Consider the following 25,243-nt stretch of genomic DNA (forward strand, 5'->3'; position numbering starts at 1 on the left):
CTAATATACGCAGAATCCACTTTCTTCTCACATATACACTGTGTTTCGCTTTCCCAACCTGCCATCTGGCTGAGGGCACATAAAATATTACTTTGCAGTGCAATTTATTAAATGACTTATTTACCTTCTCCAACATAACTTTTCTTTCTTTCTACGTTTCTATTTCGCATCTCGGTGTGGCAACAAACTTTGTCTTCATTTCATCGACTGCTGTCACTAACGTACGCCATCTGCTGTTGCTGCCAATAATAGACGAAAATATGACGTTATGTCGCCGCACAACTTATACACACTATTAGCGGAACGTTTATTACTCTACGAGGAGTCGCTTTCCCTGCCAACTTATAATGTCCTCTACGAAATTATGACCGAACATATTTCACAACAAATTCTATATACCAGACATCCAGAGCCGGAAAGTCACTATCGTTTGGAGAATCCAAGTACGTATATAAAATATTATTATTATATGGAAATGCACATACTTATATATAAAAATTCGTATATAATGGAGAATTGAAAGAGTAGAAAGCCATGTAGGAAAATTTACTTGTAGCTCCGATTCTCTGATAGCCAGCCAGCACAAGACTGGTTCTAATCTTATTGATACGAACTCTTAAATTTAATTTACCTTGAATATATTTTTAGGTAGTAAGAATAGGCTTGTCTTAAACATAGTTAATATGGTATATGCACCTAAAACTGTTCCGTCATGTTCTTCAATATGCAAGCTAACTTTTTAGAAATCTGAAATCATTTCTATAAGTGCTTTTCTTTCTATACTTCGTCTTGACTCGAATTTTGATCTGCGCTCCTGTCACTTCTCAAGAAAAGTTCATAACATTTTTAAAAATTTTTAGTAAAGCAAAACGATACATTTTGGACTATTTTGAACTATACATTTTTTTATATTTATTTTTGTTTTTCATAAATAGGTAGCTAGAAGAGCATTATCCCGATTATAATGCAAGTTCTTCGACATAAATAAAATGGTTTAATAAAAAAACCAAATAGTATACAATTTATAGATAATGATTTCAATATTCGAAATACAACATATAGGTGGCGCTATTATTTGCTGAAACGTCGCATAATAATTAGAAATAATTTCTCTTCTGAAAATATAAATATAAACTTTGACCTGCCCCTCAGTGAAGCAAAACTAACGAGAGTAATCTAAAGCTTCAAGTTATCTTAGTGATAATGCTGTCGTCTCGTTTTAGTTCGAAAATTCTGGTGGGTCCTACAGGGAATATTATACGTATATACTTGTACAAAATTACAAGTCCCACATATGTAGCAAACTGAATAAAACTTTCATAAGTAAAAAATAGTGCACTAAAACCTTTATTTAGGATTAGCGAAATGAATGTCTCATGCAGGACATAAAGGACTATGCAACGAACGACGGCAAAACAGAATTATGCTCATATAAGTATATATGCGCATTGTTCATGCGACTTCTAATCCCGCGACAACTAAGCTCACAACCCACCGTACAACATCATACAACACAACATAACACAATGCAACATCATACACCACCTACAACACACCATATCACCCACCAACACAACCATATACTTGTACAACTAACCAACCACACTATACACCGACACTTCAATCATCATCTTTTCACCACCCAAATAAACAAAAAGGATTGTTCAGACCAGAATTCTCATCTTTCGTTTCTCGACACCAGTTCGAAAAGGAAAAACCGTAGCAGCGAAGTTTGTTCGGAAGTGCCCCAAAGTGTATTGAACCTAAAAGAATTTAAAATTTTGTAATATTATATATAAAAGTGAAATTTTATATCAAACCAAAATAAAGTGTATTGAAATTAAAGAATTTAAAATTTTTGAAATTTTATATCAAATCAAAGTCAAGTGCATTTAACATTAAATACTTTAAAATATTATATTATATTTAAGTGAAATTGTATTGCGGAAAAAATAAAGCAAAGTGAGTAACTAAATGGTCCTTCGAGCCTCCTTGAAAGGCACCTATCAAAAAAAAAAATAAAATAAAAAAGTGAAATCTTTTCAAAACATAAGTACTAATATACATACTATACTAAGTGGTTAAATTAAATTACAACAAACGGGCGCGAAACCAACTAAAATATATAAAAAAAAAAAAAAGACCAAAAAATTAAAAACGGGCGCGATTTAACACAAACTAAGAAACAAAATCAACATAAAGCACGGGAACTAAATCCACCAAGCAAGCAGAGAGAAGGACAGTAACGCACAGGAAAAACGCCGGAGACAACAACAAAAAACCCATAATAAAAATAAAAAAAAGAAGAGAAAGGAAGTATTGCCACCCATAAACCCTTGGCGGAAAAAAAAGTGAGTCCATTCCGATTTGATTTTATGCGCATATGTACATATGTATATATGTTAGATACAGTTTTATCGATTTTCGGTGGAAATAAATAACCGAACGATATAACTGAAAAAGAACAAAAAAAAATATATATATATATATATATTATACGGTACCTGCCTCAGCTTATTTCGTGCCTCCAAACACACCGTTATATTCTTTAAAAAAAAAAAAATAAAAATAAAAATAAAAAATAAAAAAAAAAAAAATTTTCAAAGTCAAGTATTCCTACTTGCGATATTTTCAGCGGTACCCCTTGGGCTAATAAAGCAACAAGCAGGATCGCTTAAAACGCATAAGCAAAGGCTAACAAAAACTCACATATATTACAGAAATACATACATACATATGTGCAAATACCTATAATTAAATACAAAATTTTGGGCTTTAAAACTTTGCCGCGAAATATTATATATTAACCGCAAGTAACATCTTTTCTAATTTGCCTACATAATCATATGGTACATACATAAATTAGCTAATTCTAAAAGTTTCAAAAATAAAAATTACTGTTCAAATACCTGCCTGCTTAATTCGTGTCTCCAAACACATCACAAGACAAAATACAAAAACAATTTTATAAGTCAAGTTCATCGACTTGCAAACTTTCCAGCGATACCCCTTGGGCCCATAAAGCAACAAGCAGGATCGCTCAGAACATATAAGCAAAGGCAGAAAGAAAAAAAAAAAAACAACAACAATACAATTATCGGCATTTATGTATGTACACATATTTTCTTAAGCATTGGCACATTTCCCGCGCTAAATATATACCGCAACCTAACCCTTTTGCTCTTCATTTCTCTTATATATTCTCTTAAAAAATATACATAAAAAGTAATATATTTACAATTATATATATATAAATATATATAGGCGCTCTCAGCAAAACTTTACAAAAACGCGTTACATGTATGCATGTACATATATGTATATGTACACATGTCAATATAACTAAAAGGTATACGGTCAAAACGGATTAGCATATGCAAACATATGAAAATTAAAATTAACATACATAGGTATGCAGATATATATACATTTGTTGTTAAGAACAATTTTATTTTCGCGTTCCTTTTAAACAAATGTATATAGATACATATAATAAAAACGAATATACATACATACAAAATATACAAATTATTCGCGAGTGAAACGAATACCCAGTAAGCAATTTCGGCAATTTTTAAGATAATAATAATACGGACATAAATTTTAATAAAATAAATTGACTTGTCCGATAAAAAAAAAAAAAAAAATTACAACAGACTAATTTTACAATTATTTTCAACAAAAAAAAAAAAATTTTTTTTTTAACTACAGCTTTGGGTAGCAAACTAAAATTTTTTTTGCTACAACCGTATTATAGCAAATATTTAATACAAAACTATTTTAATAGCTAGCTAATAGCTTTTAATTTAATTCAAAGATTTATAAATGCAATCTGATAAAGCAAAAGAGGTTAAACAACGAACACCTCTATCATTAGAAATTCCAAAAATGGCTGATGATGATAAAGCACAAGGCACACCCGCAGAAGCTACACGCTCAAAGCAGGGTGCAAAACAAAAAAGAACCAAAGACAATTCACTGTCAAGGTTCATAACTGAAAGTGACAGTTTTATTAGATACTGCACACGGTTTTCGGCTTCGCCTATTAACGACAATACAGAATCAGTCCTAAATTTAAAAATTCAAAGCATAGATAATATATGGGCACGCGTTCTGACAGCGTACGATACAATATTAGATACTGACGACGCTGAACTTCCAGAAAACATTAAAGCTTCGGCGTCAGCCAAATATGAAAACTGCCTCGATCAATACGAAACTACGAAGGCAATGATATTAGACCAAATAAATTTATTAAGGCCATGTAGAGCCACTACTCCTCCTCCGAGAGAAGTTACAAATTCAAAAGAAAACCTAGATACAGGTATATTTTTAAAAGTACCAGCTTGTGATACTGAAGTTTTTCATGGAGGTTATGATCAATGGCCGTCCTTCCGGGACATGTTCACTGCCGTGTATATCAACCATCCTAAACTTTCACGAGCACAAAAGCTGTACCATCTCAGGTACAAAACAAAAGGGGAAGCAGGCAGTATTGTCAAGCGTTTCGCTTTGAATGACGAAAATTTTAATCTGGCTTGGGATGCACTGGTCGAAAGATACGAAAACGAAAGAGTATTGGTAGATAACCAAATAACTATTTTAATGAATTTACCAAAAATTCAACAAGAAACCAGCCAAGAATTTCAAAAACTATACTCGACAGTGACTAATTGCTTATCTGTGTTAGAAACACAAAATGTATCCACAGAATCGTGGGACCCTATCCTAGTAAATATTTGCGCAGCGACACTACCTGATGCTGCTTTGCTACGATGGGAGCAATCACTAGTGGCAAGAAAGAAATCGCCAAAATGGCATCAAATGAAAGAATTTTTAACAACTCAGTACGAAATAGCTGAGCGAGTAGATAAAAAGGTAGTTAAGCCAAAAGGTCATCAAAATGACTCAAATAAAAACTTTTTTAAACCCCAAGTCAGTAATAACACACAATATAATAGACACGTTAATAGAAGCCAAACATTCGTGTCAAACCAAACAAACCATTGGCAATCATTATGTGAAATCTGTAAAGGAGGACATAATATAAGATCTTGCGAGAAATTTAAAAAAATGTCCGTTTCAGATAGAAACAATCTTGTCCGACAACATAAACTTTGCATCAACTGTCTGTCCAACTCTCACGGGACAAAAGACTGTGAAAGCAAATTCAGTTGTGTGTACTGTCAACGACGACATCACTCATTGCTTCACATAACCAATTTTACAAATATGAAGCAAAATCATATACATAAAACCACGGGCCTAGTCGCGACAACCAAATCAGGTAATCCCGAAATCCCGAATCCCGAAAATAAAGAGGAACACCCATGTTGCTCAAAAGCAGCAAAAGTTCAAGCGCTTCATTCTGAGAATGAAAGCAAAATTCTTTTACCCACAGCGGTCATTGCTATAAAACATAAAGGAGATTTATTCAAATTAAGAGCATTAATAGATCAAGGCTCTCAAAGATCCTTTATATCATCAAAAGCTCAAAATCGGCTAAAATTGCCAGTCAAAACTTCTAGTTTCCAAATTTCGGGAATGGGCGGAAGAATTATACAAAATTCAAATAAAGTTTGCCCAATCACCATAGTTTCTCCAAACGCGGATATACGAATAGATGCACAAGCCATTGTTCTACCGCAGCTCACTAATTTGCTTCCAAGCTATGAAGTAAATAAAAAACAGTGGGAAAAATGCTCATATCTCAAATTAGCAGATCCCAACTGCCATACCCCATCACAAATCGACATATTATTGGGCAGCGACTTAATACCTCAAATAATTCTTGAAGGTATAGAGAAAATCTCTAATAAATTGTTAGCCCAAAACACAATCTTTGGATGGATATTAAGTGGCCAAGTCACAGAAAAAATTAACTCCTTCACAACTCAAGTTGAAAATATTTCAAACGAATATTTAAATAATCAACTCAAAAAATTCTGGGAAGTAGAAGAACTACCCCAAATCACAAAACCTTCAGAAGAAGACCTGGCATGCGAAGCCTATTACCAGTCCACAACAACAAGAAACGAACATGGTCGTTATGTTGTGCGACTCCCATTCAAGCCCACCTTTCCAGAAACGATAGCTCTAGGCCACTCGAGAATATCAGCAGTCCAGCAATTCCTAAGCTTGGAAAAAAGCTTGATAAAGAAAAGCGAGCTTAAATCAGCATATGATGACGTGATGGATGAATATCTTGACCTCAATCATATGGAAGAAGCTGTACCATATGAAAAAATATCTAAAGGTAGATATCTATCTTTTTATCTTCCACATCACGGGGTAATAAGACCAGATAAAATCACAACAAAAGTACGAGTTGTTTTTAATGCCTCAAAGTGTACGAGCTCAGGCAAATCACTCAATGATGTACTATACACAGGGCCAACATTACAACCTAATCTCATGCTGCTAATACTAAATTGGCGCATGTTTAAATATGTTTTCAATGGAGATGTAGAGAAAATGTATAGACAAATTTTAGTACATAAAGATGACCAAGATTTCCAGCGGATAGTCTTCCGAAAATCAAGTAATAATCCAATCAGCGACTACAAACTTAAAACAGTTACCTTTGGCATCAATTGTGCACCCTATTTAGCCATTAGGACATTACATGAAGTGGCAAAAACCTGTCAAACAAATTTGCCTTTAGCAACTTCTGTGCTACAAAAACAAACATACGTTGATGATATTCTATCAGGTAGTCACAGCCTCTCATTAGCTTGCGAATCACTATCTCAAGTGATCAAAGCACTAAATTCAGCCGGGTTCCCCCTAAAGAAAATTACATCAAATCATCCTGAGATAATAAAAAACATAAAAGGGGAAGACTTATTAGATACTAACTTCCTTAAATTTGAAAAGGCCAGTACTACAAAAACTCTCGGGATTCAATGGAATGCGATAACAGATCAATTCTCATATACAATTGAGTCAATATCTGCAATATCCGCCATAACCAAACGTCAAATACTTTCCTCGGTGGCAAAACTTTTCGACCCCGCAGGATGGCTTTCGCCAATAATGATTCAAGCAAAAATCCTCATTCAAGAACTGTGGCAAGACGGCACTGAATGGGATGAGCAAGTAAAACCCATACGTTTAACAAAGTGGGTTCAATTTGCAAACAATCTACATACCATCTCGGAAATTCGAATTCCTCGATGGGTAAATTTCGCACCTGACTATAATGTAGAATTACATGGCTTCTGTGATGCCTCTGAAAAGGCCTATTGTGCAACAGTTTACGTACGCACTGAATATGATAACAAAATATCTTCACGTCTTTTAGTAGCCAAAGCCAAAGTTGCTCCGCTGAAGACACTCAGCCTGCCACGGCTCGAACTGAATGGTGCACTTCTGTTAGCAAAATTAGTCTCAATTGTCCAAACCCATCTGAAATTAACCAATCATAAAATGTACCTTTGGTCAGATTCAGAAATAGTTTTAGCATGGTTAGAAAAACCACCATATACCTGGAAGACTTATGTATCTAACCGTATATCTCAAATATTAGACTTAGTTGGCCCAGCACAATGGCAACATGTTGCAAGTGCAGATAATCCAGCGGATCTTGGGACAAGAGGCTGCAAACCACTTCATCTCACCAGCACTACACTCTGGTGGAACGGTCCTACGTGGTTAACAGAATCACAAGAAGTCTGGCCAAAGTCTCCCGCTCGCAATATAATAGCTCCTGAAATTCGGAGAATTGAAAACTTTCATATCACTCCTGATGAAGATGATATATTACATCGATTTTCATCATTCCCAAAAGCACTAAGAGTAGTCGCTTACATGTTTAAATTTATCCAAAGACTCAAACAAAAGGTTAAAGGAATAACAAATGATCCTTCCGTACAACTAACGCATTCCGACATGCAACATGCCAAGGTCCTCCTTATTACATATACACAAACTCGCTATTTCATGCGGGAGAAATCAAAGTTAGTCGAAAGACGACCCCTCGATAAGGGAAGCTCACTTCTCGTTTTAAATCCTTTTTTGGACACTAAAGGATTAATCCGGGCACATGGAAGACTAGTGAATTCCAGCCTTAGTTATAACGAACGACATCCCATTATAATTCCCGAGAAATCCCGTTTTACTTATTTATTTTTAATATATCTTCACCAACTTACATTACATGGTGAGCATCGCTTGATGCAACAAATGGTCCGACTAGAATTTTATATACCGCGCCTAAAGCCACAAATTAAAAGAACGATTTTTATGTGTAAACAATGCACATTGTACAAGCACAAAATACGCACGCAGATCATGGCAGCTTTGCCACCTGAACGCTGCAATTTTGCTCTTCCCTTTACCATTACTGGGGTCGATTTTGCTGGACCTTTCCAGATAAAGGCCTCTATGTTAAGGTCTTCCTCATTCAGAAAAGGGTATGTGGCTGTCTTTGTATGTTTCACGACAAAGGCAGTACACCTCGAGCTATGTTCAGATCTGTCTACTGCGGCTTTTCTCGCAGCATTTGCACGCTTTGTCGGACGACGCGGATTTCCATCAAAAATTATGAGCGACAATGGGAAAAACTTTATCGGAGCTCAAAGAGCCACAGAGAAAGAGTTTGTAAAATTTACTAAAGAAGTCTCCCCAGAAATTGTTAAAAAATATGCACCACAAGGAATCGATTGGCAGTTTATACCCCCCTGTTCTCCCCACATGGGCGGACTCTGGGAATCAGCTGTAAAAAGCTTTAAGTCCCATTTAAAGAAAACGGCAGGTAATCATAAATTCAATTATGAGGAATTTACCACACTACTCGCTCGTATAGAAGCCGTACTAAATTCAAGACCCATCTCACCACTCTCGCAAGATCCCTCCGATTTCACAGCTCTTACACCTGGACATTTCCTCAGAGGAGCTCCACTTCTCGCCATACCTGAGGCAGAAGGAGACTCACTCAATTTAATAGACCGATGGGAAAAAATTAAGATACTTCATCATGAATTCAGCCTTAGATGGAAGGAAGATTACCTTAAAGATCTCCATAAGAGACATCGGTGGAAAACGATCCAGAAGGAACCAAATACGGGCGAATGCGTCATCATACATGATGAATGTCTTCCTCCAACAGAATGGCGACTAGGCCGCATTGAAAAGGTCCATCGGGGACGAGATGGTCACATAAGAATAGTAGACGTACGAACGCAAACTGGTATACTAACTCGACCATTAGTAAAATTGTGTTTTCTTCCGAACACCGAAGAAGCGATTACACAAACCCCGCCAAGACAAGCGCATAAATAAAATCAAAACCGACAATTAATTCGTTTAACTCGAAATACTACCGTTTTATAATCCGTACATGCAAATCTAACACTAACAAGCGCGATTAAAAATTAACGACAACATATGTAGTCACATATACATATATATATATATATATATATATATTTTTAAGCCAAGTAACAAATATCATAATTCAAAATTATGAGCCAAACCATATTTTAATATATTCCTATTCCAATAGAAATGGACGTAGAAGATATACACAGCGCTCCCAAGACTGTGAGGTCCGTAATTGCTGCGCCTAGAGCATCTGGTCCACCCATCGCAGCACCAAGGATGCAAAGCGCCACGGCACCACACAGCCAATCATCTGCAGCAGCAGTCAGGGATGCAAACGAGGAGCAGTTTGATGAGCATCTGCCTCCACGATGCAGTCTATGCCATCGACCTCACGTCCTGAAGAGGTGCACCATCTTCAAAAGCATGAAGCCCGCTCAACGCCAACAGATCGCCAGAGCCCACGGACACTGTATGACTTGCTTGGCAGATAGTCACTCCACCTTTGAGTGTATAACCGACGGATCGTGCCAATATTGCCAACGACCGCATCATACTCTGTTCCATCGATTCCCTCGACGTGCAAATCCGTCCACCACGCAGACCAGTCACCGGCACAGACAACAAGGGAATCCCGTCCAGCGCCAAAGAATACATCGCCCGAAGCCATCCAGAGGGGCACGCTCGCGGCCACCTCCACCACCCTATGGTCATCGCAACCAGCGGCAAAGGGCAACCGGATTGAACGCCGTAGTGAGCACTCTGCAACAGTTGCAGAGACTTCTAGGCAATGCAATATAGCAAAGGATGTTCATGCGACTTCTAATCCCGCGACAACTAAGCTCACAACCCACCGTACAACATCATACAACACAACATAACACAATGCAACATCATACACCACCTACAACACACCATATCACCCACCAACACAACCATATACTTGTACAACTAACCAACCACACTATACACCGACACTTCAATCATCATCTTTTCACCACCCAAATAAACAAAAAGGATTGTTCAGACCAGAATTCTCATCTTTCGTTTCTCGACACCAGTTCGAAAAGGAAAAACCGTAGCAGCGAAGTTTGTTCGGAAGTGCCCCAAAGTGTATTGAACCTAAAAGAATTTAAAATTTTGTAATATTATATATAAAAGTGAAATTTTATATCAAACCAAAATAAAGTGTATTGAAATTAAAGAATTTAAAATTTTTGAAATTTTATATCAAATCAAAGTCAAGTGCATTTAACATTAAATACTTTAAAATATTATATTATATTTAAGTGAAATTGTATTGCGGAAAAAATAAAGCAAAGTGAGTAACTACGCATAAATGAAAAAAAAGAGGGATATTATTACAGTTAAGCTGCAATAAATCGGTGAACATTTTAGCGAGATTAAATATGGGTTGACTGAAGAAAGTTGGAAGAGGACAAGCGGGCTACAGTGCGACAGATCCCTAAAGGGAGAAATGTTGATGTGAACATATTAGCATTAGTTCCGACCATTGATGACTTTGCTATGCTATTGATTGAGGATTGCCCAAATATCAGCTGTAACCTGACAAATAAAACTCCATGGAAAATAAAGTGTCGGATAGTTAAGAATAGTTTCGAAATGAACATATATAAAGGAGACATCATACTATGGGACATGATATTATGGTATATTACAGTATGTTTTTTGTTTCTTTTTTTTTGTGTAGGGTTTGTAAATCAGCGAAAACACCACTGAAAATACAATAGGTTATATGATTACATGTTTCTATTCGGAAATTACGGATTTGCTAGTTTTTTCAACGAAGAAAAAAATTTCAATGAAAACAAGAAGACTGTTTGCTTCTAAGTGAATTCCAAGAGCAACTCAAAAATCACTTTAGTAGACTAAACTAAGCTGATCGTGTTACTTTTAAGCAAGATGGCACAAGGTGCAACAAATTGGCTCATAAGTAATATTAAAAAGAGAAACTCTTCAGAAAAAAGTATTTTGTTAAGAAACAAAGAAGTACCATACCTGATTCAAGCTCCCTTATATTATACTATGCGATCGGGTACCATCTCCATCATAGTCAATATGTTTTTTTTAAATTGTTTGAGACCAAAAAAAATGTTGATACATAAAGAATCCACCTTACGGCTTCCAGATTATCCGAAGAATTTATCTAAGCCTACCTTCTAAGGTTCAAAATGGTTATCATTTGCTACTCGGTGGCTCAACAGATAAAACCCTGATCGATTGCTTGCTTTATAATTTGGAACAGATTTTTTTAGGATCCGCTAAATTCGCAAATAAAATGTATTTACTAAAAGCTTTGAGAATGTTATTTTTATAACTTTTCCTCAAGCGACTAAATCCATGAATTTCTATCAATATGACTATAACTAATTTTTTCTCTATCACTCTGTCTTTCAGTGATCCTTAAGGTCGTCGCTACGCTTGTACGTCAATCCAAACAAACCGAATCGTTAATCGAAGTAAAGAAGCTCTTCCTCTCCGACATGACACTGCTGTGCAATAGCAATCGCGAAAACCGACGCACTGTACTTCAGATGTCCGTGTGGCAGGAATGGCTCATAGCTATGGCCTACATACATCCGAAGAATACCGAAGAGCAGAAAATCTCCGATATGGTATACTCACTTTTCCGTATGTTGTTGCATCATGCGATCAAGCATGAGTACGGCGGCTGGCGTGTGTGGGTCGATACACTGGCTATTGTACACTCGAAGGTCTCATACGAAGAATTCAAACTGCAGTTCGCGCAAATGTACGAACACTATGAACGACAACGCACAGACAACATAACCGATCCGGCATTGCGACAAGCGCGTCCTATCAGCACGATCAGTGGTTGGGAACGTGAAGAGCAACAGCAGCAGCAACATCATCAGCATCACCAACACCAACAGCAACAGCAGCTGGAGCATACTCATATGCATCATCAGCAGCAACGACACGCAGCGCTGCCAGCGGCTACAATACAAGAGGTGTCAGTTAAAGATGAAGAATCGGTGGGTTCACTCGAAGATGTGCCACCCGTAGAGGAGGAAGTAGAAGAGAGCGAAGATATTGAGTCCACCGTACAGGAGTTGAACGCAACAGCCGATGTCAATGAGCCCGCGAACTGTGGCTGCGCGTCAGACGAAAAAGCGGCCGACGAAGAATTGGCGAAAGAGACGATGCCAAGCGAAGACTTGACTAAATCAAAAATTTCCAACATATCCGATGTTTACAATGAACACATTAAATCGGAAGTGATAGTCACCAGTATAGTTGAGTCACCGGCAGTCGCAGTGACCTGCAACGGTAGCGCCTCCTGCTCATCGACGGGCGCAAGCGCAAGTAGTACACCCGCGAAGTCAACCACTAGCGGCGGTCCAGAAGCATTGTCCCAAACACTTAACCTCAAGGCAGAGGATCTCGAAGAAATCGAGCTGACCACCGCCAAGATAGCGGCCGGTGCAACTGCCGATGACGAACTCGTACAACAAGTGCTACAAAACTCTGAAAAGGCGCTACAAAACTGCAAAATCGTAGCCGATGAAATGCAAGAAGCATCCTCCGTTTTGAAGGATGAAGAAATTGAATTAGCAGTCAATGAGGTAGTGCAAGGTGTGCTCAAAAATGAGAAGAAGCAAGCGACAAAAGAACCGTCCACAGAGCAAAGTCATACAGTAACACAGCAGACCGATGCGGAAAATGTGTCTTTGTTGAACACAAAGAACTTGCTGAACAACAATGCTGACGAGCTCAAAACTACAACAAATAGCAACAATAACAATACGGCCGATATCAATGAAACAAATGCGAACAATGAGACCAACGAAAATGCAAACAATGCCGTAACGGATTTACTCACCCAAGCGTCTGACGTTATTGAGACGCAACAAAAGACTGAAGACAACAAAACCGATGAAAATACCATAAATAACAACAACACAAATACTGCCGAGCCCAGCAACGTCGAGCACAAAACCTCGAAGTTGGCAATCGTTGTTGCCAAAGAGCATGAACACGAACTAATGGATGTAAGTTCTTCGCTTTCGACCACAGTAGAGACAACAGAGGAGATCTCATCACTTAGTCCCGAAACAACGGTGTCCAGCGCATCCATGACCGAAGAAAATTTACTCGGGCTAACCGAGTCATCTGTGGTGGACAATGAAAACATCATTGTCGAGACAATAGTAAAGGACATAGTCGATAAATTGATAGACAAAGTGGTTGATGCGAGTGTTGCCGAAGATGAGGCGCGCAAAGAGACCAACAACAATGAGATTGGAGAAGAAGTGAAGAATGATGTTAGTGAAGCAGCTGTCTCGGAGGCTGCCAAAGAAATTGTGGAAGATGTGCTCACAACCGCATTAGACAAAGCTGATACGGTGATAACGGCGGCGCAGTTAGACACACATAGTGAAGAAGCTAGTGAACCACAAAAAGAAGCGACAAAAGAAAATGTCAGAGACATTGTGCAAACAGTGGTGAATGATTTGTTGGAGCAGACAGTAAAGGCAGTAGAGGAAACAGTTGAGCCCGTAGTGGTAGCTTTAGTGTCCACAGATGAGTTGAAAGCGGAAACGGCAGATCCACTTGTATTACCGGCAGCAGTGGAAGTGCCAGCGGACAAACCATTAGCGGCCATACCACTTCCAGTAGTAAAAGAAGTCGACTCCACTACACAAACCACACCAAAGAACGAGCCCAACGATGGTGCCGTTGACCATTTTGATGTCCAAACAGTGGAAGAGCTGCCCGAACAGACCGAAGAAGAGTTACATACCACACATGAAGAATTGCAAGACGATATGGCACAAGTGGATGACCGGCAAACAAAACACACGACTGCCAGCACACAAGTAGAGAATAATCATTTCGGTAAGTGCCAACCACCCACACCCCCAGTCATTTTTGAGGTTTGTCTTCTCTTATAAGAGCAAAATAAAGTGAAGAAAATGGTCCGGTATGCACAAAAAAATATGTATAAAAGAAATGTATTTAAGTCTAAGCGATAATCAAAAGGCACAGTGAGGGAGTTGGGGTGAATGCCACTAAATCTTTCGCAACTTGCTTAGAAATTAGATAAATCCGAGCTGTCAATTTGACGCTCGCCCTAATTGCAATGTAATAAAATCTGAGTCACTAGCACGCGCTCCACTCATGCCTGAAGCGCACGAACGGACATTCAGGGCGGTAAATGATTTCCACAAAATTAAATGGCACGCACATAAACTTATCTGGAATTTAACGGCACTCATGCAGACAAATAAGTGTCAGGGGTTGCATGACAGCAGCAGCTGTTCATGTTACTTTTTTTATACTGCGTTGTTATTTCTTCCTCTCAAACATTTCGTATCTCTCATGACTTGGTCTGCATCTCCGTCTGCCTTGATTACAACTGTCATTGAGTTTAGCAATTGGGCGACTTGAGCGCGTATGTATTGGAGAGACGAGGGAGATTAAACAAAAGCTTGGTTTGCCATATTAATATTAAGAAATGATTTGCAACAGAAAGTGTGGAAGTCTTATGACTTGAGCTAGCAATTGCTGAATGAATTAAGCTGTAGCGTAGATAGGTAACTTGACTTTAATGGGATTTACTCTCTTTCGCTGGTCCCTCATTTTCGAATAACTCCGACAAAGGAAATGTTCGAGTCTTCTTATTAAAACGATTGAAATCTCATTGCCACTTCTTTATTAACAAAAACGCAAAATTTTTAATATAATTTGAGAAAGTTTATTGAATGTAAATTTTTTTAGTGTTTATGAAACCAAATTGGTCTAGTCCTTAGTGAATTATCATCTAATTTAGATAAGTTTCCTCTCCGCTGTCGAAATTTTGACACACTATTCTGTGGTTAAAGCTTACATGAGAGGCTCTTGAAGTGTAAATGAGAAAGACATTTCCAAATATTGGTCGACAAAGTTTCCGCGTTTTTTTTTTATTGAATTTTTTTAGTATCTAAAAATCTGAAGAACTGAATTTCACTCTTCTTTGCTTAGAAAGTCGGCTCTACTCTAAATAGAAATGTTGAATTTAGGACTTTTACAGCCTAAATTTACTCGGCAATAGCATTAACAAGCTTTCAGAGAGTAATACTAACCAATTTTTTCCAGATTTTCTTAAACAATCACTTAATTCAACGCCATAAAACTTGTTCTAAGCATTTTCTAGAGTCAGAGTATTCTCTATATGAACTACTCTTTTATTCATCCCACAGACAACAAACATCCACACCAGCAACAACAAGCGCAGCAGCAGCAGCAACAACGTACAAAATCTGGCTCAACACGTCCAATGTTCAGTCCTGGACCAACACGTCCACCATTTCGCATACCGGAATTCAAATGGTCCTACATACACCAGCGCCTGCTCTCCGATGTGCTCTTCTCCCTCGAGACGGACATACAAGTGTGGCGCAGCCACTCGACTAAAAGTGTTTTGGATTTTGTAAATTCAAGCGAAAATGCTATATTCGTGGTGAATACGGTGCATTTGATATCGCAGTTAGCGGATAATTTGATCATTGCTTGTGGCGGTCTGTTGCCACTCCTGGCAAGTGCCACATCGCCCAATGTGAGTGTGGAGGTCGAGAACATAACATTAAAGCACGACGAAACAAATATTTGAGTTGCTTGCTTTTATAGTTGATTTCGTGCAAACTTTCTTTTGAAATTTAAATTTAATAGTAACCTTAAATTTCTTTCCAGTCCGAATTGGATGTGCTGGAGCCCACACAGGGCATGCCGCTCGAGGTGGCCGTCTCCTTTCTGCAGCGTCTCGTCAACATGGCGGACGTGCTAATCTTCGCCACTTCATTGAACTTCGGCGAATTGGAGGCGGAGAAGAACATGTCCAGCGGCGGCATATTGCGTCAATGTTTGCGTCTGGTGTGCACATGTGCCGTGCGCAATTGCTTGGAGTGTAAGGAGCGTACGCGCTACAATATGGGCGCAATGGCGCGCGATGTACCCGGTGCAGCGCATCTGCAGGCGCTCATACGTGGCGCACAAGCGTCGCCCAAGGTGAGTGAAAGAATTTCGCTTAGCTCTCAAACGTAAATGAATATTCCATAAATAACTGTAAAATGACAAATACCACCATACACCACTACATATGCGTCATAAAAGGAAGAAGCAGCGTAGAAGCGACATAACCTACACTATTGGCGGCAGCTGGAGTCGTCACTACATGATATGTATGTTTGGTATATATGAGTGTGTGTTCACAACGTCAGCCATCGGTCTCACAGCAATCCTTGTCTTGGCTTTATGGCCTTCAAGTGGCGCACTTATGATGCACTACGCTGTGGTTTACTCACTATCACAGTCGTTTATATGCGCACTACGCTATTACAAATTCATATACATATATAGATATCTACATACATATATGTATACATATCTAAGCCTGCACATAACCGCGTGTACATATAACTACTGTATACATATATGTGCTGTACCAGCCCAATGTCTTAGTCCTTGTTCGCTGCAACGAGCCTGTCAATGACTGCTGTCAAATGCTATTGCAGCTGCCTCTGCGGCTACCATCTCTGCCGCTACCGCTACTGCTGCTGCAGTTAAGCTCTTCACAGATCCTTCCTTTTCTCAATGACTTGCCGTTTGGCATTTTGCCCCTGCATTGTTCGCTTGTGTCATTCTCGCTTTATTTGATGGCTTTGTTTTTATTTTCAGAATATTGTTGAGTCAATAACAGGTCAATTATCCCCAGTCAAGGATCCTGAGAAGCTGCTGCAGGATATGGATGTTAATCGCTTGCGTGCCGTTATCTATCGTGATGTGGTAAGCAAGAGATGATTTTGAATTTTTTTTATTTTATTAAAAATGTACTGGATTTTTTGATGATTTAAACTAAGTAAATTAGAAAACTGTGACAAATGACAAAAAATATTCAGTTTGCTATTGAAAATATAATATCATATCATTAAATATTATATAATAACAATTAGATTGGGTTGGAAGGTCTAGATCTTACTTGGAAAGCTTACATCGCCGATTCATTGTTATACCTTAGGTTAGGTTACTTTCGGTAAATATATTGATTTTTCGTGAGGCCACGAATAAAGCCACTTAGATAGCTAGAGACAGCTAGTGGTAGGCAGCCTGCTCACTTCTCAATTGTGGCGAGTTATATCTTTCTGAGAGTAAGTAATGCAGTAAATCTCCTGTGTTCTACTATAGACCAGAAACCTCACAGTAACACAGGAACTAGTCATCAAACAAGGCTTACTATGCTCACGTGAGGACTGTTTCGACTGGAGATTGAAGACCCCGCTTTGCCATTCTTTTTGATTTGTTTTTGAAAACACAGTAGCTGGAAACCTTTTGAAATTTTAGAAAAATGTATTTCGGTGCAAACATGTCACCTGTTTAAAATTTTAGCTAAACCAAAGTTATTAGAGAAAATACTTGCTACAATATGGATATTAATCTAAGGAGCTTTAAGAAAGCTTAAAAATATATTTTGATAAAGGTTGCCACCAATTTGATTTTGTTTAATTAAATTCTAGACTATATGAGTATCAAACTGTTAGAAGTATATGAACTTAAGAAGGGTTGCCACCTATTAAATTTTTTTAGCTTAAAGTAATAATATAACCGATTTATTACACTTTGCGTATAAAATATTAGATCTTTAAGAAATCCTTCAAGTGAAACTAATTTAAGAAGTTGCCACTTGTTTTAAGTATTTTGTGCAATTATCATACACTATTTTCGATAATACTATGTTGGGACCAAACAAAAACGATTTTAAAATATTTGGATCGGTAGCATATTTGGTGTAAAGTTGCCGCCTCTTAGAAGTTTGAAATTCAAACTTTTGATAAAACGAATTTATTATTGCAATGTCGCAATAAACTCAAAACAAACGTTATTTTATCCGCTCTTATTGGTATAAACAATTTAATTTTTAACAAAAAACTTTTTCCAGGAGGAAACGAAGCAAGCTCAGTTCCTCTCACTCGCCATCGTCTATTTCATTTCCGTGCTAATGGTATCCAAGTATCGTGATATACTCGAACCGCCAGCGGAACCGCAAATACAACGGCAATCGCCAGTGATGCAACGTACCACAGCCGGTAAGTGTTGCCAACTAATTTGTTTATGACTGCTTTGTACTACTTTAATTTTTACAGTTATTTCATTACTTTCGTTCACTTTCACTTTGCGGTTTGTTCGTTTCGTTTGAGTTTGTTTTGTTCGTTTACTTTCTTATACGAATGCACCAAAATTTCAATCACATTTTATGAACATAGTTTATTTTAATTACCTTAAATGAATTATTTATTGTGCTGAATTGAAAGTTTTCGTAACTCGATTGTTCCAACTAACAAACAAAACAAAAACAAAAGAGAGAAAAGTAAAAATTGTTGGTAGTGATTTTTTTCTACTAATCAAAAGCAACAGCTACACACACGATTTCGAAACCTTATTTACGATTTTATTTCGAGGGGGTAGCTATAGAACGTATTTTAAGTTGTGAGTTAGTTCATTTCATTTAATGTACATAAATTAGTTAACATCGTTATTTAAAACATATATTTAAACATAGTATTTATTTATTATATTTTTAGTATATTTTTAGGTTAGATTTTTTAAAATTATTTATTTTTAGTTCTATTTAATTTACCATAATTTTTATCGTAAGCATTTTAATCAGTTTCTAAAAAGTGTTACCCTCTTCAATGTATTGGTCGTCAATTTTAGTTTCTACTTGTATTGACCGAAACCTTTTGTTAACCACTCAAGCTGATCGATGTTTCCATTATACAAAGCTCGTGCCAGAAATTGTATAATTTTATACTCAATTAGTTTCAATTTAATATAATTTTTTTTTAGTTCCTTGTTAATTTTGTTAAAATTTCTTTGTATAATTTTATAAAATTTTGTTTGAACTTTTTTCATTCAAGCGTTCCATATTGATTTCAATATTTGACAGCCAGTATTGCTAATCGTTATATCCCAAATGTTTTTTCTCTATTTCTCTTTTTCTTTGTACTTTATTTCACGCTGCTTTGTTCGGATTTTTGTAATTTTAAAACAAACGATGCATTCAAATAATAACAATGCAATATTTGGTGCAATTATTTTCGAAATTAATTTGAATAATGTGCCACCGCATCTCAAATAATACCAAAAATAAATAAAAATAATTTAACATGTGATGTCCATTTAATCGATTTTATGGAATTTTATTCGTAAAATCCACTTTTTTTAATAAATGTGTATGTAACATTATATGCATATAAACTTAAAAAAAAAATTGTATTGTACTGTGGTCGTTATTATTTTCATTATGTATCACATTTGTCTGTCCATTTCACAAATATTGTAAATTGTGTCCGTTTGTTATTGTATTCACGCCAATTTATGTGTATTTAATCTAATTAAATTATTTCCACACCCAAACATTACTAAAAATACGCATTTTGTACAAACTGACTACAACTTGTGTTCAATTTCTGTCAAATACTGCAATTTGATCTTATAACTTCACCATTACTGTGTAATTTTTAAAATAATATCGCTATTATTATATCATTACCATATTCATTACTGTTATCATTGCCATATTATCAAATTTCACTTACCTCAACAATTGCCATACGCATTATTAAAACCATTACCATTACTTTGATTACAACCAATTACACTCCCAATTATATACAATTTACCAAAAAAATATTAATATTTTTTCATACCATTATAAACACATTTTGTTTTAAAAACTTATTGTCATTATTATTACGATACATTACAACAACTAAAATTATAACTGTAATCATTACTCTGGACAATATCAATACATTTTTCTCAAATATTGAAATTATTACCACTAACATAACTTTGACAAAACGTCACTTCCATTAAAATAACATAATTACATTTATCATTACAAATATCAACATTACCATTACCATTACCATTACAACTATCATTACTGATTACTTCGTTCAACGCTCGTCAAAATCTAACTAAATTGTTCACCGCCGTGTATGTCGACTACCGTTAACCAAAAATCTCCAATATTTTCTTTTAATTACTATTTTCTAAAATTAAAAAAATATATATTTGTTTGACATTGCGGCATATGTTTTTGTTTGCGCATATAAATTACGCACCCTCGTCGTTCCCTTGCCGTCCCCACCTTACTACCATGGTAATTAGAACCCTCAGGTCGCCCGCTCTTTCCCCAGTGGTCGCACCATGTCTATCCACAATTCCTGCCCAACAATTCTCATCAAAATCATATGCCCACGGCGACATCGACGACATCGAATATGCAACAGCAGCAACAACAAGCACAAACATCGCATCAGCATTACTATCAGCAACAACAAATGACATCACCGCCTAACCAGCCGCAACAACAGCAACAGCTGTCACAACAGCACAATTACAGCCATCATTATGCTTCATTGCAACAGCAACAACAACAACATCAGCAGCAACAACACCAACACACAGCATACTACGGCGAACAACAACAACAACAGCAGCAGCAACAACAGCTGCACAATCACGCAATGAGCGGCGGCAGCAGCAACAGCAGCAGCAATTACGCTGGCAATATATCACCGCCGTTGGCCACACAGTCAACAAGTTCCTCGGCCTCATCATCGGCTACCTCACAGCCGGCTTCCTCGTCGTCGTTGTCGAGCTTGGCCTCGCAGCCTGGTGCAGCGGTAACACGTCATCACCAGCAACAACAACATCAGCATGCCGCACATCATACGCACACTGTCGCACACCAGCACCAGCGGCATGCACCGAAACACCACTACCACCACCAGCAGCAACAGCAGCAACAACAACAAATGCCACAGCAACAATTTCAGCAACATTATGGCATGATGAATGGCATTGGTAATCAAATGGTAAACGGTGTTGGTGGTGGTGGCGTTGGTGGCAGCAAGACTGCGCAACAAAATGCCACAATGCCGGCAAACAGCCATCAGCAACATTACGTTGGCAATGCTGGCGATATGAACGGCAGTGCCTACCACCAATATATGCGTCCAAGTGGCGCCATGATGAATGGCGGTGGCAGTGGTGTGCCGCATCCGAACGGCATCACCGTCGATTATCACACACATGCACATGCCACCGGTGTTGGTGGGCCAGTGAATGGCGCCGTTAATAACAATAGCCTTCTACTAAGCAATAACAACAATTGCAACAACAACAGCATGCGCGGCAATACGTTGCGCGATGCGAGTACAGGCAGCGGTGGTCACATGTTGGGCGGTGCTGGTGTTGGTATTGGTGTTAGTGTTGGCGTTGGTGGTGTGGGTGTTTCAACTAGCACAGGTAGCGGTGCTGTTAGCGGCGCTGCAACGTTGCCATACAAGAATAATGGTTTGAATAACAATTACCGTTACAATGGACGCGCCAATATCGGAACAGGTACTACCTATCAACCACACAATTGAATAGCCAAGAGCCAGTGTCTACATTACTTGCATTTCGTTCTCACAAAGTTGTTTTGAAACATTAGTTTTTTCTTTAATCTCTTTGGTAACTAAGCGCTGCGAGAGGCTCAGTATCGGTTTTTCATATGCATAGGAACCCGTAGCTAATGTTTGTATATAAATTAGGCCTGCCATAAGTTCTGTTACAAGTTCAGGAAGTAATAAAAATTAACTATAATTCATTTATTAATAAAGTTAATTATATTTAATAATCCATAGATTAAACGAGCAATGTACAAAATTTTATTTGAAATGTTCACCTTTTGCCTTCAAACTATTCAGCCATCGATCAATAAAGGCGCGCACAGTTTCCATAGATATTGGCGTGGCTGCTCGAACCAAATATTCTTTGGAGACTCCCCAAATTTCTGTGTGGTATTGGCCAGGCCCTGTTTTGCAACTATAACTACAAACTGTAAGCTAATGGATTTAAATCTGAACTTTAGACGGAAAATCATCTGCAGCTATGAAACCATTCATAATACTTTTAAGCAACTGCTGGGTAGTTTTTACCGTGCCTTCTTGAACATCCTACTGCTACACGTTTGCTCTAATTTTAACCACTTTTTAACAGAAGTGAACAGGTGTAACGCCTTTACAGGAAACTCCCCACCAAATCATTAGAACAGCCACGTCACAATGTTGAACCCTTGGAATAATATTTGTTGTGACTTTGGGAGTATTTGCGCAGATTTTGTCGTTTTGCTTCTTAAAAACTTTTTCAACAGCTACGGGCGTGCTGTCAAAAAGTAACCAGTTAAGCGACTTTGCTTTCCCTTGACGATATTTTCTGTTTTCTAAGGGGATTTCTGCGATGATGTGTAACAGAATTTATGGTCAAACTAAGTAATATATTTAATAACTAACACTGAAGCATATGAATTTGAGGTTTTTAAAATCTATTTAGGTAGCAATAAAGTGTTCATCATAACACAGTATCCAAAAATATATCAATTTTATTCTTCATAAACAAAAAACTAACAAATAATATTCGGCTTAGGTTGCATTTTTATATTCTCCTGGTAGTGCTTATCTACCATTAGATTTCCTCATACTATTTCAAAGATTTCACACTAAAGTTTTATTTTTTCCTCAGACATTGAAATCGACATTTCAAAAAGCTTATACCGCCAAATTTTTAACAACAGAATGCCACCCTGGTCTGCCTTAACTGGCCATCTCATTAAATTCTAATTTTATACCGTGAACTCATTTTGTTGTTCAGCCTAAACGGATCTTAAACTACATACCATCAGATATCCACGTAAACTAGCGGGTATAGAGTGTAATGGGTTCACGCCGGTCTTGTCGAAAGATGAGATCCAACTAAAGTAGTTGTCTGGCTTCACTAAGGCCTGTGTTTAGAAGTTCAAGTACCTTAGAATCATAAATTAGGCATAGCACCTAACCTAACCTACATAACTTTGTTTATTCGAGAATTATTATCGCTTTCCGTATTTCTTCGGGTTTTATTCGCAAATATTTACCCTAGGAAGCTTAAAATAAGTATATGGTATATAGTCGAGAGATGGTGTCAGTACATGTCAAGTCAAACTAGTTACTCATCCAACATCTCATTTCGTATTGATGCATCCAACCTTTTACGAAATCTCATTTATTGAAATTTCCTTTAGATACTAGCGCTGATATATACCTATAGCTATATAAATAGCATACTTAAGGACCCTTGACTTTAAAAGCAACTGAAGAAGTCCTGAATTTATGAATTATATATTTAAGTTATTAAATGAATCTTACCATGTAAAACTGCGGATTGTTTCGAAATGTCCACTTTATCAATTTAAGTTATCAATTTTAAAATTTCACTAACCCAAAAAGAAATATTTTTCCAGATCAAAAATTCTTTTTCGAAAATATACGACTTATAAATAAGTTTTAAAACCAAAAGTTTTATTATTAATAGCAAGGGGCTCAAAATTAATAAAACATAAAACCGATGCTGAGCATATATTCAAGCGCTTTTAGAATTTATATATGTACCAACATATTTATGTGTGTAACTTGTTGAATCGCATAGCTGTAACGTCATCTACTCATGAATGACAGTATTTTCTAGCCGTTTAATCCTTCTACATAATAATACTACAAAAAACTTTATAAACACATATACATGTACATGTGTGTGTATTAGTGTATGTAAGTGTATGTTACTCATGATTTCGTTTTGTGCGCTGTTGAAAATAGTTTTTTTTCTTGTTTTGTTTTTCAAATTCGCTATTTTTTCGAATTTGTTTTACTTTAGTGTCTTTTTGTTGTTTTTCGTTCTCTTCGTTTGCGTGATAGCGTTGTTAAGCGTTGTACTTGCCACTCAATCAAATGTTGTTTCGTGTTGTCGATTGCGGCTTGTGTGGTGGCATTTTAATCAATTTATTTCAACGCCAACTTAAAATGCCCGAAGTCTCTAAATTAATTTGTTTTCACTTGCTATTTTTCTATTTGTTTTTGGTTCTTTTTTATGTAAGTTCTAACTAAATGAGCTAAATGTTTTCCGTTAGCATTGGTGGTTGAAACCCATTAATTTTCCACCCAGTCAGTTTCTAGTTTGTTTCATTTCATTTTCCTGTGCGTTTTCTTTACTTTTTGCATCTAATTCATTTATTGTATCTATACGCCTTCGTTCCTCAATTCGTTTTTCGAATTTTTTGCATTTAATTTCGATTTCTCTTTTGCGTTACGAAAAAGCTACCTTCTTGCCTCCATTGTCATCGGCACCGTCACGTCACAGCCAATTGCATTTTTCTATTTTCCGCACAAACCACAAGCTCGAGCACAACAACGCTGCATTTTTGGGCAATAAAAGCAAAAAATAAAAAATAAATGAAAAGAAAAACTAATTGCATTGCATGTCAATTTACTTTCATGCACGACTGTTCATTAAATTTCGTTACGAATTATATTTCACTTGAGTTTTACTTATTTTTCGTTGCAATATCGAGAATGATGATTAGTTTTATTTAGAAAAGTTTCTAACAAAGCATTAAGCTATTTTAGTGGGTCATCGCCTGCTTTTATTATTAAGTAATAATAATTTGGAAAAATGTTATCAAGCAACTACCAAGTTATAACCCTCTAAAATATTAATATTTACATATAAAATTTAATTGAAAGCCACAAATTTCTGAAATAATTACAGTGTGTTAACTCCGCACCCAATTATGTCCATAATTTTATAACAATATTTACTCAACCAATAAGCTGGCTTTCAAAGGGACCTGCTGGGTGGGGAAACGTTTAAGATTTGCTCACAGTCCCTCGCTGGAATGCGTGCCACACGAGTGCGTACGAGTATAGTATTATTATGTAAACCATGAAATTTCTAATATGCAGCGACATTACTTACAAATGCATGTGTGTGTGTGTGTGCTTTCACATTTAAGTGTCAGATGCAACACTGCACGCAATTT

The 25,243-nt window shown here is 37.0% G+C and overlaps 2 protein-coding genes across 18 annotated transcripts in view; both read left to right on the top strand.

The window, feature by feature from the left end:
- Positions 1 to 25,243, top strand: part of rg (A kinase anchor protein rugose) — a 480,528-nt gene that overhangs the window by 431,292 nt on the left and 23,993 nt on the right. For 14 of the 17 annotated variants that reach the window (XM_036366220.2, XM_070110254.1, XM_036366224.2 and 11 more), the window contains 7 exons: positions 253 to 443; positions 11,740 to 14,202; positions 15,546 to 15,901; positions 16,036 to 16,350; positions 17,020 to 17,127; positions 18,278 to 18,425; positions 20,515 to 21,753. In XM_036366220.2, coding sequence (XP_036222113.2) covers positions 253 to 443; positions 11,740 to 14,202; positions 15,546 to 15,901; positions 16,036 to 16,350; positions 17,020 to 17,127; positions 18,278 to 18,425; positions 20,515 to 21,753 — 4,820 coding nt within the window. The remainder of the gene's footprint in view (positions 1 to 252; positions 444 to 11,739; positions 14,203 to 15,545; positions 15,902 to 16,035; positions 16,351 to 17,019; positions 17,128 to 18,277; positions 18,426 to 20,514; positions 21,754 to 25,243) is intronic. The other 3 variants (XM_036366229.2, XM_036366230.2, XM_070110253.1) reach the window with 2 other exon arrangements.
- Positions 1,428 to 10,122, top strand: LOC138857302 (uncharacterized). Its single transcript, XM_070109639.1, has 2 exons — positions 1,428 to 1,962; positions 9,506 to 10,122. The coding sequence occupies exon 2, from the start codon at positions 9,508 to 9,510 to the stop codon at positions 10,120 to 10,122; it is 615 nt and encodes a 204-aa protein (XP_069965740.1). The 5' UTR covers positions 1,428 to 1,962; positions 9,506 to 9,507.

This window comes from Bactrocera oleae, chromosome 5, assembly GCF_042242935.1.
Source record: "Bactrocera oleae isolate idBacOlea1 chromosome 5, idBacOlea1, whole genome shotgun sequence".
Taxonomy (NCBI): domain Eukaryota; kingdom Metazoa; phylum Arthropoda; class Insecta; order Diptera; family Tephritidae; genus Bactrocera; species Bactrocera oleae.

Bases quoted from the DNA above. Each gene is read 5' to 3' on its own strand.
- LOC138857302 (XM_070109639.1), top strand. From the start codon at position 9,508: ATGGACGTAGAAGATATACACAGCGCTCCCAAGACTGTGAGGTCCGTA.